We start from the raw sequence: 16,252 nt of genomic DNA on the forward strand, positions 1-16,252 counted from the left end.
GACAATTTAGCGTACGTGATAGTCAGCTTTAAAGGAACTGTACTGCCTGGATGGATAGGCACAAACACACTAGCTTGCACGACCTTTGAAACATCTGCTATGAGTTATACATGCTTTAAACTTTTACAGTATCAGCCAGGTCAATAGGCCTATGGCAGTGCCACACAAAGAAATGTGTATGTGATGGCAAGGAAGGAAACAAGACATCAGTCACATCATGTTTCTATGTAAACCATAGCTTAATATATAACAAGCCTTACGGGGGACAATTAGCTCTGGATTGTTGTAGTCTGTCTTGCCCTAAAATTCTTGCTACAATGACCTCATTCGTATCACTACTCATCAGCCAGATCCCATCCCAGAGAGCATTTCAAACGTGATAAAGAACTGTACATTTGTTGGGCAGAATTGAATTCCAGTGTTCTCTGTACATTGGATTTGGATTATCAACAACATTCAAATCACAGGCAGGTGATCTCATTTTCTACATCAGGACTTCCTAACCCTTTTCACCCAGGACCAGACAGGTGTGTACCCCCAAGTGGCACAGTGGTCTAAGGCACTGCATCTCAGTGCAAGAGGCATCTCTACAGTCAAATCCAGGCAGTATCACACAATTGGCCCGGCGTCGTCTGGGTTTGCCTGTCATTGTAAATAAGAATTTGTTCTTACTGGCTTACCTAGTTAAATAATGGTTACATTACTAAATTACAATGGTGGCACACTTGGCAGGCTAAAGCAGTTATTGGTTACTGATTATCACAATCCCACGAATTCAACATGAAAGACAAAGCTATTCAAACAAAAGGCATTTGGTTGAGTACTAATAATGGGGCACATCTGGGATCATGGCTCGCCTGACTCAAGGCTCATGAGCTACTCTGAATCGGCATCCATTTTGAGCGCAGGTTCTCATCCAAATTCACTTGTCCGTAAACGCCGTATATCGGCAATCGCTTCTCTCATGCAGATGTTACTACAACAGAAAGACAACTTGTCGGGCATCCTGAGCGAATGGCAAATTAATTATTTCCTACGCTACATGATCCTCTTAGCAGTAATGTACAAGCCACACACCGGTCATTTTTCATTCAAGCACAACATGCAGTTACAAATTCACAGGACAACAAAAAAAAGCAGACCTGACGACTGTCACAATACACACAGTAATATTGCTAACTACATGCATGTAGGCTACGGATAGTGGATAACTTTCAAACCCTCAGTTCTGCAAAGTTCCGATAACTTGAAACGAAAAGGCGTGTAGGATGGCTACGCTGTGCGGCGCCATGTTGTTCAAACAGCTTTTTAGCTCGTCACTAGTTACCACAGCCACAAAGTTATAAACACCACCTATTTATACAATTTACCCTAACCACAGTGCTAACCTCTAGCCTTATATTAAGACCAAAAACTAAGATGTGTTACATTTTTCTTAACGATATAGCCAATTCTGACTTTGTGGCTGTGTTAACTAGCTAGTTGCAACCAGCGCTTTCCCAAGCCAACTTGAGTTACCACGTGGTTGGTTTTCAGGCTTTAGCGCGCGTAGTAAGTGTTGCACAGTGCACACGCAGAAGCCGGCTTCTTGTTCTCCTCTATTCTCTTAACGGATTTAGATTCTCTAATTTGACTGTTTTCAGCTTAGTTTGATTGTCAACGCTTACAGCAAACCCGAAAGTGCATATGATTACATGCAGGCAAGCAGGTAGTTGGTGATGAACGTTCCACTCCGTTCTCTTATATCGAGGCCGATATGTGAACGAAGTTGAGCGTTCCTCAGCTAGCAAGCGGTCTCCCAAATACCGAAAAGATTAAGAATGAAAAGATGGAAACCAACGTCTGTGGCAACTACTACCAGTAAACGGATCAGCATCAGTGCCATTTCAACCGCAGGGTAGCATGCTGTGTCATCCTCTGAACATGACGCATGGGATCCAAGGACCGAACTTGCCAATGTGGATCCTACCACATTGGCCATACATAAGCAGTATGTATTCTCAGTTAACTGAGATCCCATAATATCACATCCCTCTGTCAAATTACACACGCCACATACATGTGGACTATATGCCACGTTCAAAACAACTGGGAACTCGGAAATAAACTACTTTGGCGTGTTCAATTACAACAGGGAACTAAAAAAAAGAGCCCCAACTGAGAAACCCCATTATAAACAATCATCCAGTCGGATACTTTCTAGGGCTAAGACTTTCCGACCTGAAGAGCATTGGCGTCATGACTTGACCTCTTTTTCTGAGTTCCCAGTTGTCTAGAAAGCACCACACAGCTAGATAACACTGGCTACAACACAACCATGCGGACTGGAAGGCGACAAAATGCAGCATCCTTAACCAGTACCAGCTAACTACCGGTACGTCAACTATAATTCTTTAACGATTGGGTTCAATGTCCATTCCTCAAGAATAAACTAACATATGCCATGACATTTGTTACCGAAAACAAGCAATCATTCACCCACAAACCGAGAAAAGCATAGGACAGTTTCTCATAACGTTAACAAATCCAACTGAAGTTAGCTTGCTACTACCTCAAATCAATACCAAAGCCGGCTGCATATAGAATAATTCTTACCATAAATTTGTTTAATGTTGAAGGATATAGGCTAGCTAATAAAGTGATTCAAAATTTCGAAACCTTCTGCCTATTTCGTAAGCTAACGTTTATAACCTCCTAAGATTTAGGAAGGGGGTGTCCTATCCCTTTTTGGGGTGGGGGTTGGTCGGGCTAGCAGAGGAAAAATCAGTCTGGAAAAGGAGCTCTACTCTATCCCCCAGATCGATCTACTGGGTTTAAAGTCCATTAAAAAGCGCGGATGAATGCTGATTGTCAATTGGTTTCTCACAGTTCTGAACTAGCTAAGAATATAGTTGGAAACCTTAACATTTACCTTTCTCTCCTTCAGTCCGCAGTCGGACGGAATGGACTGTCCCGGAAGCCGGTAGTCAAATTCCGGTTTAATCAGTCATGTGACAGGGACGCCGGTGTGATTTTAGCTACACGTTTTAGGTAACGATGTACTACTGAACCACAAACTAATATTAAACTTATTCATTTACACACACAAAACAAACTAGCCGGTTGATTTTACTTGAATGGGCGTAGCCAGACTCTTGACTGTGCAGTCTAAACAGTTTATCAAGATGTGTGTGTTTAATATGCATTCTTTCATTACATGTGTATTTCAAATGTGTCCATTGTCTGCAACATCCAGCAGTCCAGCAATTATTCATACCTTTGCTGCAGTGAGGGTTCATGACCAGTGTCACCTCAGTTCCTCCTTGCCCCTGCCCAGTTTCATAATTAGCCATCCAGATCTGCAGGCTGTTATAAAGCATCATAAATAATGACAGATCTTTCAGAAACTTGTCCCTCATATGACAAACAGACCTGGTGATAGACAACTCCACCAAGTGGATCTGAAACTTTTATTTTAACCTTTTTTACAGTACTGTAACAAAACAACATTTTAAAAAACTGGATGATGAAGACACATTTTCCATGCTCTAAGGAGGTTATCATGGGTGGGGAAAGAGAAACTGGTTGTAGTATTGATGCAGACTGAGCTTATGTTGTTCATCAGCCCAATTCAGATCTTTTTTCGCTAAATCAGATCAGCTCTGAAAAATATCTGATGTGATTTGTCTAAAGACCAATTAGGGGGGCTGAAGACTTCCTTCCTGATGGCTGACCCTAGATCAGTTATTGTGGAGCCTGAAAGAGATGGCGTAATACATTTGTGGAACTGATCCTAGATCAAAGAGTATACTAATTTAAACAGTGAATGAGGTCCCATTTTCCACTCCCTGCTCCAGTCAGTTTGGCCACCCAGAACACACCCATATTTTCACAGGATGGAGAGAAGCTGTTGACAAGCGAAAGAGGGGTAGGCCTTCCTGGCTCTTTTCAGACATGGAATAAAGTACTAAAACATGAGGTGTAAATGAGCCAGGGAGGGCTACCCCTGCTACCAATGAGGGACCACTAAGGAGAGTAGGGTGGGTACCAGGGGAGGACAGTAGGGGGCAATCTAAGCATCGTAGTTGGGGTTCTTGCGGAGGATGACGAAGCCCTCCAGGATGGGGGTGACGGGGAGATACTCCTCTGTGGCCAGCTCTGCCCTCTCTCCATGGGCCAGGAGCACCGGCGTGGTGTGGGTCTGGAAACCTGTGATGGCTTTGGGCTTACCGGCCTGACCAACCACGTCCACCGCCTATCGACCAATTACATACATAAACCATGAGGTCGAATCCACTCTGCCATCATCTTATAGCATTTCATCCTGAGAGTGAAAAGCACTTGCACATCTAGACATTACATGGCATTGGAGATGTTCAACCATTATTAAAATTAAAATCTCCAGTACATTTCACTTGCAAAGCATCACGTCACATCGTGCTGACGTTTTGGCCTTCATCACACCATCTAGGCTACATCCTCAACTAGCATTGTATTTTGAATATGAAGTTAATCCTCCAGGCTCTTATTAAGAGCATAGTGTGAGCAGCAGTCCTTACCTGTCCCACCCTGACGGACACGGGCAGCGGCCTCAGCTCCTCGTCGAATGTGACCAGCATACGGGGCTGCATGGCAGCCACCAGGCCATAGAGAACGTAGTGAGACTTCCCCAGGATTACTGCAGCACACACAGGAAACAGCAGGGGGCAACACAAACAGACAAATATTTAGAACTGGGTCAAGGCATTTAGAAGACTTACTACCCAACATGAAAGGAAGGTAGTGGAACTAGCTGGGCAAGGGCCAATGCCATTCAGGAGTTGAACAATTGCTAATTGTTGTTTTTTTAAGTGGAATTTTCCATCCATACATTGAAATTCAGGTCACTTCCTCAAATTACTCAACATAAATGGACTTCACCCCAATCCTAAACAATCAGATGTGGAAAAACAGAGGGGGAAAGAAGTAAATAAAATGAGTGGTGAAGAGTAATGAGGAAAAAGGGCTTACTGTTCTTGACATCGAGGAAGGAGACTAGGACAGTGAGTAGTCCTGCCACAGCCACCTGACTCATCAGCTGCCTGTCACTGTGGTATGGACACAGTGTCAATGTCCCTTTACCCAGGTGAGTCAGACCCTGTAGACATGGCACAGAGCAAGGGTTAGGAGACACAGACTCTCCCCCTCTAACACATAGGTTAGAGTGCCAGAGCGGCACCTGCAACCCACCTGTGCAAGTCGGACCATAAAGAGGTTGTTGGGGTCTTTGGCATGGTACTGAGCCAGCTGCCTCAGCATGGCAGCCAGGCGGGCATTGTTTGTTCCTGCAGAGAGAGCGAGATGGAGCCGTGAGTCGTCATGGAAACCAATCACAGCTTGAGTCGCAGTCAATGGAGAAGGTCTCATACTTTGATGTCATCTGGCACAGTGAATTCACAGTTATAGGTCTTTTTCTTATTCAAGGACAAGGAATAATTACAGGGGAACATTGTAATAACTTAGTGAGGCAAATCTAAATAACTTTGAACGTCTCAATATAATAATGAAGACACTGACTGATTGGGGCCCACTCACCGCTGCCTACCATGCCCATGGCAAAGATGGAGTTGTGGGAGACCTCTGGGTCAGCATCGTGGGAAAACTTGCTGAGTGTGTCCAGGATGTTGAGGCGAGGATTCGACACAGAGATCAGGGCCAAGGCCAGAGGTACCGCACGCCTTAGAGTAGGCTCTCCATACCGCAACTAGGAGAGTGAGTGAGATGGAGAGAAGGCAAGACAATGGAGAGATGAAGAGAAAAACAGTTCGATGTAGGATGTTTGGATTGAGCCAAAGAGACAGGGGCTAAATCAACCCCCAACATGTCCTGAAAATGTGTTGAAGCCAAATGGAGTGAACAAGACAGAGGTTATACTGACCAGGTGTCCAAATGCCCGTAGTGCCATCTCTGAGCCAATCTCTTCTCCCATAGCAATGAGTGCAATACCCAGGACAGCCACACCCTGGGAGGGGGAAGCAGAGAGCAGATTAGTTCAATATCAAATCTCAATTCAAACCCCTCATTAGATTGTATTTTACATTTGTCGTCATTTAGCAGGCACTCTTATCCAGAGTGGCTTACAGGAGCAATTAGGGTTAAGTGCCTTGCTCAAGGCCACCAACAGATTTTTCACCTATTCAAACCAGCGACGTTTTGGTTACTGGCCCAACACTCTTAAAGCACCTGGCATACCTGGTGGGAGCCCATGTCAGCTGCACTCTCTTTCTTGTCTTTATCCTTCTTATCCTTCTTGTCTTTTTCTTCCTCCTTCTCTTTGGCTTCATAGTGCTCACTGCAGATGTGGAGCAGCTGCTGCACCTTCAGTACATTACCAGAACCTAGCATGGAGAGAAACCGAGAGAGATAAATACAGGAAAGCCATCACTTGTAAATCTCAATGAGATCACCTGTATAAATAAATATGTAAATAAAATACAAATTTTAACAGAAAATTGGAGACAAAATGATAACTCTGGAGCGATGAGACTGACCTGCATAGGCACATACGTCCACCAGCGTGTTAGCGAAGCTGCGGAAGGGCTCAGGCACCACCTGCAGCGCTGCCAGGGTGGTCTCAATGGCCTCCCCTTTACCCAGGTGGTTGAGGCCCAGGCCCAGGGGCAGCCAGCGGGCGTATGTGTCTTTCAGCTCCAGCTCACTCTTCTCCATGATGGACTGGACGATGGTGGAGGTGACGTCACCGTTGCACGAGCCCACCGCGATCATACCGCACGCCAGCGCCGTCACACCTGCCACCTGAGAGTGTGTGACAAGACACATAACATGGGACAGTGAGCTGGGTTTAATGAGTGTGGATGTGTAATAGACTTAAGAAGACAAACTGTGGAACTACACACACAGTACCTCCATGCTGGACTTGGAGTCTACCATGACAGGCAGCAGCAGAGAGAGGACGTCCTCACGGTTCGAGCCAGCATATGCCAGGCCCAGGCTGGGGATAGAGGAGAAAAGTCAGGGTCAAACCCCACCTAAACAAGAACTTTTCACAGGCAGAGATTACACTGTGCTAATGGACTAAACAAACCTCAATACAAATCTTTAATGTACAAGAGGTGTCAGGCAGTAGGGGCTAGGGGTTGATTTGGGACTAAACACGCATTTCCTTCTCTCCTTACCCGAAGATGGCTCCTATCCGCATGACATTGCTGTTGTGGAGGACGTAGTCTGACAGCAGGGCCAGGGCCGGGTCACACTCATTCCTCACCCCAGAGTTTACTATGCCACAAGCCAGGAGGGCGCCCGACTACAGGGAGAGAGAGAAGAGAAAGAGAGGGGGAGACATATCTACATGAATAGGATGTTTAGGGCTTTTCTGGATGCTGTGAAGGTTGTGGTGAGGAGGTTTTAATGCAGGGTGTTTGGTAAGAGGCTGAGTGTGTGTGTGCTGACCTTAATGTAGTCTTCTGAGGAGTAGAGGTACTTGTCTATCTGTGTCAGACCACCATCCACATCCCACAGCAGGATCATCCCCAGAGAGGCTGCAGCACTCAGCATACCTGGAGATAAACACAGAATTAGCAACATTTACACAACAGCAATATATTATTTTTGTTACTATGCTTGAAATTAAGAATTAGCAATGAAGGCAATACATTAAGTTGCTGCTAAGCATCCTAGATTCATGAGACTGGTACTCACTGTCGAAACACCAAACATGAACCAATTTTCAGTCAAACCCCCACAAATGTGAACCACGAGGCCCATTTGAAGACGGGGATGTGAGGCTGTGTGTGTGTGTGGTTTCCCTCACCATGGTCTTTGTTCTTGTACAGCCATTTGTTGCCGTCGTCTGTGAGAAGCTTGTCCTGTCCAAACCCTGCGTTGACGAAGCCGTTGACAAATGAGGAGGCCAGGTTCATACGAGCAGAGTCCACCTGGGAACCACTTCCTCCAAACCCTGACAGACAGACAATGGCATGATGAAAAGGAGGATGAGGATAGAGGAGTGTGATAGAACACAACCAGGACATTAGTGAGCTGCTGAAGTGAAGGTGCTGAACTCACTGTTGTTCTCCAGGTGGGTTTTGTAGATGTCATCTGGGACTTTGGGTTCCATGATGTCCAACTGTAAAGAAAGGGAACAGTACGTTACTAGCTGCCTGGTGCTGAGTCATAGCCACTAACAGGCTTAAATGCCTTTCACTAATTGGTTTATTCACGATACCAGCCATTCATTATCCTCTAGCCTCATTTGTTCTCTCACTCTATGTACCATTATTCTCCCACATGACCCCTACCCCACTCTTTCACTCTCCTCTTGGTACCTTCTTCAAGTCTCCTCCATTTCCCCCTCAAAAATATTAAATAGAGCACAGTCCTCTAACTCATCTCTACAGGTCATATTCCCCTCTCCTTAGCCCTACTCTAAAAACCTTTTCTCTAACATACACTCAGCCCCCACTGTCAGTCACACTCCATCCACTGACTTCAACAGTGACCCACTCCTCAGTCCTGCTCTAAACACTCACTCTTACAACCCCCTCCACTCTCTCTAGTAGTCTACCCATCTTCCCTCTTTCTCTCCTCACCTCTCGGGCCAGGGCCAGGAAGTTGCTGTTGAGCTGGACGTTGGACATGATCTCCGTCAGGTCCTCGTAGTCCTCCACGTCCTCGTTGAGCTCCAGGAACATGCCATGTCGGCCCAGCATGAAGGCCATCTCCTTCTGGATCACACTACAGGAAAACACCCACTAAACCATCAACTCTTCATGCACATCATTACCTATGGAAAACACTGCTGAATGCATTCCCAATGACTGTCAGTAGAAAATGTGAATAACGATTAGAAATAAAATACTGTTTACCACTATAGGTTGTACAGGGAACTGCTAAAATAAAGGAAACACCAACATAAAGTTTCCTAATTGGGAGTTGGGCCACCACGAGCTGCCAGAACAGCTTCAATACGCCTTGGCCTAGATTTGACACGTGTCTGGAACTCTATAGAAGGGATGCGACACCATTCTTCAACAACAACAAAAATCTAACATTTGGGGTTTTGTTGACGGCGGTGGAAAACACCATCTCAGGCACCGCTCTAGAATCTCAAAGAAAATGTTCAATTGGTTGAGATCTGATGACTGAGACACACACCCCTTTAAACACCGTATGCTCCTTTGAGACCCCTCTTTCAAAGTCACAGCTCTCTTCTAGCCATGGTAGCCAAAACAATAGGCAACCCTAAGCATGATGAAATGTTTTAATTGCTTAATTAACTTTGGAACCACACCTGTGTGGAAGCACCTGCTTTCAATATATACTGAACAAAATTATAATACGCAACATGTAAAGTGTTGGTCCCATGTTTCATGACCTGAAATAAAAGATCCCAGAAATGTTCCATGTGCACAATCTTATTTCTCAACTTTTGTACACAATTGTCTTTATTTCCCTGTTAGTGAGCATTTCTCCTTTGCCAAGATAATCCATTCACTTGACAGGCGTGGCATATCAGGAAGCTGATTAAACAGCATGATCATTACACAAGTGTACCTTGTGCTTGGGAAAATAAAAGGACATTAAAATGTGCAGTCATCACAACACAATGCCACAGATGTCTCAAATTTTGAGACATGTTCAATTGGCATGATAACTGCAGGAATGTCCACCAGAGTTGTTGCCAGAGATTAACCATTTTACTATAAGCCACCTCCGTTGTTTTAGAGAATTTGTCAGTACGTCCAACCGGCCTCACAACCGCAGACCATGTATAACCACACCAGCCCAGGACCTCCACAACCAGCCACCACGACAGCTGATGAAACTGAAGAGTATTTCTGTCTGTAATAAAGCCCTTTTGTGAGGAACAACTCATTCTGATTGGCTGGGCCTGGCTCCCCAGTGGGTGGGCACATGCCCTCCCAAGCACACCCATGGCTTCGCCCCTGCCCAGTCATGTGAAATAGATTAGAGCCTAATTTATTTATTTCAATTGACTGACTTCCTTAAATGAACTCAGTAAAAATGATGAAATTGTATTGAATTTATATTTTTGTTCAGTATCCTTTGTAGCCCTCATTTACTCAAGTGTTTCTTTCATGTTGGCAGTTACCTGTAGGTAGCACTTCTTTCGAAAGTTTTGCTGTGAGATAATTAAGTGTGAGAGTGCAGTGAGTGTGTTGTGGCAGTCTGTACATGTCTTTGCAGGAGGTGAAGATGTTCTCCACCAGTTCCACGTCGTTGAGCATCAGGGCCAGCCTCAGGGCCTCTGGGTAACGGTTAAACTTCCTGAAGATGTTAAGGGAACACTTCAACAGGGCAGAGTTCTCTGGCTCAGGGACGTAGCTCACACAGCTGGCATAGAGAGAGAGGATGACAGAGGGATTAGGGAATACTGATGAGAGGAACAACCTTTTGTCTCTTCAGGCTGCTGTTGGCACACTACAGGTATGTTGAGGCAGACTGTGGTACATGTGTTTGAACATGTGTATGTTTGCCCCTCACATGGTAAGGTGTGTGTTGTCCACTCACCTGGTGAGGTAGAGGCAGACCTTGGCATATGCATTATCATCTATGTAGAGCTCCAGCATCTCCAGCTTCTCGACCTCCATCAGCAGGTCACAGGCCTCGTGCTCAGCGTTGTGGGCCATGTTGTAGGGCACAATCTCCTTCACCAGCTTCAGCAAAGTCTCCTGCTGCGTCTTATCACTCTCCTCAACCTCCTGCCACTCCTTGGCCACCTCGCCCGCCAGGTGCCTACACACAAACACACCAGAGTTTAGGGTAGAAGACTAGGGCCGGGACGATACTCGTAAGTATCGCTGAAAGAAAATAAAAGATTGAACTTCTTTAGGAAAACAGCCCAAATGTTGGAAACAAACATCCTTATGTTGTCATCCAGAGTCACATGTGTTTATTTTCCAAGCTATAGCACACAATATTTTACACACAGCAGATCGGTCTGCGTCGTGTTTTAATTTTTTCCATTAATTTTTTTGTTTGTTGAAATACTGGCATTGTCACAGCCCTAGGTCAGACCACACAAACTGCCTACTGCTGCCAGGCATGGAATGAATGAGGCAAATAAGTCCCATTTTTACTTAGTCTTCCATTGGTATCAATGCATGACAAAGTGAAAATTCGACTTAAGTAGAAGGTAGGATTCACCCATATGTTAGCCGTTTCAAATGGCGTCCCGTATCCTACCTGACGTATTCATGTCCCCAGGACGCCAGCTCCTCCTGGGAGCCCAGCAGACGGTACTTCAGACACTCCCGCTCCCCACTCATTGTCATGGCCAAGACCGACACCACGTCCGCACAGAAACTCTGCAAAAACAAAAAGACATGAGTTAGCTAGACGTATCCATAATTACAGTTATGATCGGTCCTTCTGAACATGAATCCCCAGTTCCATCCAGAATTACGATGTCCAAAATACTAGGTATATATCCTTGTTTTTCTTTTCTGTATCTCCAGTAACATTGTAAAATAAATCCATCCAAATGTTTTGCACAGTGGTTATAAAGTAAAAGCAGACAGGGAAAGGAAGCAATACAGTGGTTGAGACAGTCTTGCCATTCCTTCCTCCTGTTTTCCCCACTGAACAGTTAGCTATTTAGCAAGGACATAGAATCGGTGTTCCCACCTTGTTCTCGCCAGGCACCATGCCCTCGTAGATCTCTTTGAGCTTGCCATAATGTGGCCGCAGGAACTTCAGGGGCTTGGGCACAGAGGTCATGGAGGTGGTGGAGGAGCGGATCTGCCTGCGCAGCTCCTCTAGAGCAGGCCGGTACAGAGACGTGTCTGTCTCCTGTGGGTGGGTGAGAGAGAAAGGGGGCAGGGGGGTGTACAAAGAAAGTTGTTTCATATGCATAGCTACCAAAGTTCACGCAGTGTATGTAAATGACTGACTCTCCACTAACGCCTTATGTACAGTATAATACATAAGAATTGAAAAAGCTATATTGCCCTACCAAGCAAAAAGGCAGTAACTTCTCATAGCGTGGAATTGAAGAAAAATAGCTTTTATTTACCTTGCTTTCACAGTAACTTTATGCAGTTACTGCTAACATGACCCCCATTTTCTCCAAAACACAATAGAGGCAGGATACTTGTCCACATGATTAAGCATGTATTTAATGTAGCAAAAATTATATTGCTCATTTGGTAGAAAATTTGTTAGTTACAGCCTTTTTGCTTGGTAGGGCAGTATAGTCCCAGTGTCTAAAGCAAAGCAGACTTTAGGTTTGGTAGTTATTGTGGTACTCGGCAGTTCTTGTGGTAGTGGTACTCACACCAAGCCTCTCCACCATCATCTCCAGCTCTTCTTGCAGCTGTTTGTCCTCATCAGACTGGAGAGAGACAAGAGGAACTGACATTACAGTATGACAGATTCAATATGCAATGTTGGGCAATTGAATAACTGAACCCTGCACAGTAAACAGTCAAAAAAATAACAGGTCTTCCAACAGGGAATTATTCGCAATAAAAGGCTGTGCAATTTGCTAACAGCTAGATATTGGGAGCATTTTGTCGTACACCGGTCCTATACAATTGTCGACTGATGGTAGGGTTGCCATGATAACTATGCATGTAACCTTGCCTACATTGTTATGGTGTTTAAAATGGGCTATTGTTAATGTACTCGCTAATAAGTTATACAACTCCCTCCATGTAAATAGCTAGTTAACTAAACAAACAAACAAACACGAAAAAACTAAAGCCACCTCGCAATCAAAGATCACTGATCATGTCAAATCTAGCTAGCTACGCTGTCTCAACGAGACAATCTGAACCACAGGCAGGTTGCTACACTTCCAAAGTCACTAGTAGCTAGCTAACGTTACTGTCTATACCAAAGATTGGTATAACTAAACTGTGACTGTACTGTGGTAGCTAACAAGTTTTCTAACTGTTTGCTAGTTAGCTAACAACATTAGCGAACAGAGAGCCAACGTTAGCTATTTTGATTGTGGTTGTTTACATTGCAACACTAACATTGTTTAGCTGGTTAACGTTACATTATTTTAACTTGGCTAGCTATATACTTAGCTAAATTTTATTTTACATTTCGGTAGTTACTTTCTGGCCTGTCATTAGCAATTGTTAGTTAACGTTAGCTAGCACAGCCAGCTCCTACTGTTACCCTAGGCTAGCAAGCTAACGTCAACATTAGGTATGCTAACGTTAGGTAGTTTTATAGCTCGCTTTCAGTCGGACATAATAATCGTAATTGTTGGCATCTCGTACTTAGCCAGCCATGTCATACTTTTCCATTAAAGGGGACTCAAACAGTTCGCTATTCTTTTGAATGACAACGCTTTCGGCCTGTTCAAACATGCAGTGAGTGACTCAGGCAAAAACGCTACTCTGCTTCCCTTGTTCAAGATGTTGAGAAGTGTCCCAACTCACCAGTTCTTGCTCATCTTTTTTATCCTTGTCTTTCCCTGTGGGCTTAGTCTCCTTTAACTCTGTCTTTTCGGACTGCTTTTTCTCTTTATTTTTTGCCTCCTCCATGGTTGCAGTTTCACGGAATTCGGCTACGGATACACTGAACAACCGGAGACCGGGTACACTGCTTCCTCTCTTCAAGAACAGTTGTGTTCTACTGCCACCTGCTATGCAGGAATAATATTGCACCGATCCCTAACCTAACCCCAAGACGATATATGGCAGCACTCAGACTATCCAATGTTGACACTGTCGTGGCAGAATCAGAATTAGTTGGGTAACATAGATAAGATGTTTTATTTTCATAATATGCTTGTGAGATACTTGTCATTTAGAATGTATTTTGTTGTACTATAGTGTTGGCCGTTTGCAGTTATCTGTTCTCTGTCAGGGTTCAGTTACTTGGGCCACAGAAAGGGGAGAGGTCAAGCTTGTCTTCATATGTAAACATATCTTTTAAACCATGTGAAAGGATGATTGAGGGGGAACCAATTATCTCTTGGCTTCACAATGTCTGTGTGCCAGTCACTCCCTACTTTTCCCATCGGGGAGAGGAGGATGGCAGTGTCTGGAACCATTCTATGTTCCCTCTGAGGTTGCCCTTATCTTGACCTAGAGGCTCACTCTCCTCTCCGTGAGCTTGTCCAGGATAAATTGTATTTGGGATGGGAGTGTCTAAAATGACAATTGATATATACCATTGGGTGAGGTAATATCTTGGTACTATTTTGTACCAAGAACGAGATAAGAGCTTCGTTTAGGAGCCCAAACTGAATGATAATTTATAACTAAATACTGTCTGGCGATGGGATACTCCTCTCTCTCAAGTAAAATCTTTCTTTGTATAATGTTCTTAAGATCTGTTATTTGTCATGTCAACTAGGGGGAGTGGCTTTGCTATAAAGGATCTGTTGCAATGTGTAAGCACTCTCAGAGAATTAATTTATAGACACTGAATTGATCTGAGAGTCACAGGGTTGTGATGGAGCTCATATAATTAAAGATGGACTTTATGATAACTCTGTGGTGTGTGGTTTGCTCTCATGATTTGGTAATACAGGACATTTCCACTACAACACATACACAAAGAAGTAAAAGCTTTCGCGTGATTTTTTAAAATGTATTTAACTAGGCAAGTCAGTTAACAACACATTCTTATTTACAATGACGGCCTACCAAAAGGCAAAAGACCTCCTGCGGGGATGGGAGTTGGGATTTAAAAAATCAATATTAAATAACAAATAAATATTGGACAAAACACACATCTGACATCATGACAAGAGAGACAACACTACATAAAGAGATACCTAAGACAGCAAGATAGCAAGGCAGCAACACATGACAATACAACATGGTAGCAGCACAAAACATGGTACAAACATTATTGGGCACAGACAACAGCACAAAGGGCAAGAAGGTAGAGACAACAATACATCACGCAATGCAGCCACAACTGTCAGTAAGAATGTCCATGATTGAGTCTTTGAATGAAGAGATTGAGATAAAACTGTCCAGTTTGAGTTTGTTGTAGCTCATGCTAGCTGCAGCGAACTGAAAAGAGGAGTGACCCAGGGATGTGTGTGCTTTGGGGACCTTTAACAGAATGTGACTGGCAGAACGGGTGTTGTATGTGGAGGATGAGGGCTGCAGTAGATATCTCAGATAGTGTGTGTTGGGGGGGGGTATTGCAACGGGGTCTTGCAACGGGTTTACAGAGACGACCAGTTTAAAGAGGAGTATAGAGTGCAGTGATGTGTCCTATAAGGAGCATTGGTGGCAAACCTGATGGCAGAATGGTAAAGAACATCTAGCTGCTCGAGAGCACCCTTACCTGCTGATCTATAAATTATGTCCCCGTAATCTAGCATGGGTAGGATGGTCATCTGAATCAAGGTTAGTTTGGCAGCTGAAGTGAAAGAGGAGCGATTACGATAGAGAAAACCAAGTGTAGATTTAACCTTAGCCTACAGCTTTGATATGTGCTGAGAGAAGGACAGTGTACCGTCTAGCCATACTCCCAAGTACTTGTATGGGGTACTTGTACTTACCAAACCACATGACCTTTGTTTTGGAGGTGTTCAGAACAAGGCTAAGGGTAGAGAAAGCTTGTTTGATATTAAGAAAGCATTGAAAGCTTTGTTGTAGAACATTTAACACAAAATCCAGGGAGGGGCCAGCTGAGTATAAGACTGTATCATCTGCATATAAATGAATGACAGCACTTCCTACTGCCTGAGCTCTTGCTCCCAGACAAACTAAGCAACTTCTTTGCTCGCTTTGAGGACAATACAGTGCCACTGACACGGCCCGCTACCAAAACCTGCGGGCTCTCCTTCACCGCAGCCAACATGAGTAAAGCAATTAAACGATGACAGACGGCATCCCTAGCCGAGTCCTCAGAGCATGTGCAGACCATCTGGCTGGTGTGTTTGCGGACATATTCAATCAATCCCTATCCCAGTCTGCTGTTCCCACATGCTTCAAGAGGGTCACCATTGTGCCTGTTCCCAAGAAAGCAAAGGTAACTGAGCTAAACGACTATCGCACTGTAGCACTCACTTCCGTCATCCTGAAGTACTTTGAGAGACTAGTCAAGGATTATATCACCAACACCCTACCTGACACCCTAGACCCACTACAATTTGCTTACCGCCCCAATAGGTCAACAGACTATGCAATCGCAATCACACTGCAGACTGCCCTAACCCATCTGGACAAGAGGAATACCTATGTAAGAATTCTGTTCATTGATTACAGCTCAGCATTTAACACCATAGTACCCTTCAAACCCGTCATTAAGCTCGAGACCCTGCCCTGTGCAA

The 16,252-nt window shown here is 44.4% G+C and overlaps 2 protein-coding genes across 10 annotated transcripts in view; both read right to left on the reverse strand.

The window, feature by feature from the left end:
- Positions 1–2,980, reverse strand: part of LOC115141957 (eukaryotic translation initiation factor 4 gamma 1-like) — a 65,458-nt gene extending 62,478 nt beyond the window's left edge. For 6 of the 9 annotated variants that reach the window (XM_029681385.2, XM_065000480.1, XM_065000481.1 and 3 more), the window contains exon 1: positions 2,912–2,980. The gene's annotated coding sequence lies outside the window, so the exon portion shown is untranslated. Of the gene's footprint in view, positions 1–2,595; positions 2,704–2,911 lie in introns of those variants that run through there. The other 3 variants (XM_065000487.1, XM_065000486.1, XM_065000485.1) reach the window with 2 other exon arrangements.
- A 435-nt stretch (positions 2,981–3,415) lies between these two features.
- On the reverse strand, positions 3,416–13,574 carry LOC115141958 (26S proteasome non-ATPase regulatory subunit 2-like). The gene is made up of 20 exons (XM_029681390.2): positions 13,392–13,574; positions 12,275–12,331; positions 11,626–11,790; positions 11,185–11,306; positions 10,510–10,734; positions 10,174–10,332; positions 8,568–8,712; positions 8,044–8,104; positions 7,790–7,936; positions 7,429–7,535; positions 7,155–7,282; positions 6,883–6,970; positions 6,510–6,774; positions 6,211–6,356; positions 5,897–5,980; positions 5,554–5,722; positions 5,209–5,303; positions 4,990–5,116; positions 4,539–4,657; positions 3,416–4,234 (listed from the first exon to the last, which is right to left on the reverse strand). The coding sequence occupies exons 1-20, from the start codon at positions 13,494–13,496 to the stop codon at positions 4,052–4,054; spliced, it is 2,697 nt and encodes an 898-aa protein (XP_029537250.1). The 5' UTR covers positions 13,497–13,574; the 3' UTR covers positions 3,416–4,051.
- Between the last annotated feature and the right edge of the window lie 2,678 nt (positions 13,575–16,252).

Source organism: Oncorhynchus nerka, linkage group LG14 (genome assembly GCF_034236695.1).
Source record: "Oncorhynchus nerka isolate Pitt River linkage group LG14, Oner_Uvic_2.0, whole genome shotgun sequence".
Lineage (NCBI taxonomy): Eukaryota > Metazoa > Chordata > Actinopteri > Salmoniformes > Salmonidae > Oncorhynchus > Oncorhynchus nerka.

Excerpts from the sequence above, each read along its gene's own strand:
- LOC115141958 (XM_029681390.2), bottom strand. The coding sequence starts at position 13,496 with ATGGAGGAGGCAAAAAATAAAGAGAAAAAGCAGTCCGAAAAGACAGAG. Across the intron at positions 6,971-7,154 it reads CGGATAGGAGCCATCTTCGG|CCTGGGCCTGGCATATGCTG; the intron begins GTAAGGAGAGAA and ends CTCTATCCCCAG. Across the intron at positions 5,117-5,208 it reads TTATGGTCCGACTTGCACAG|GGTCTGACTCACCTGGGTAA; the intron begins GTGGGTTGCAGG and ends CCATGTCTACAG.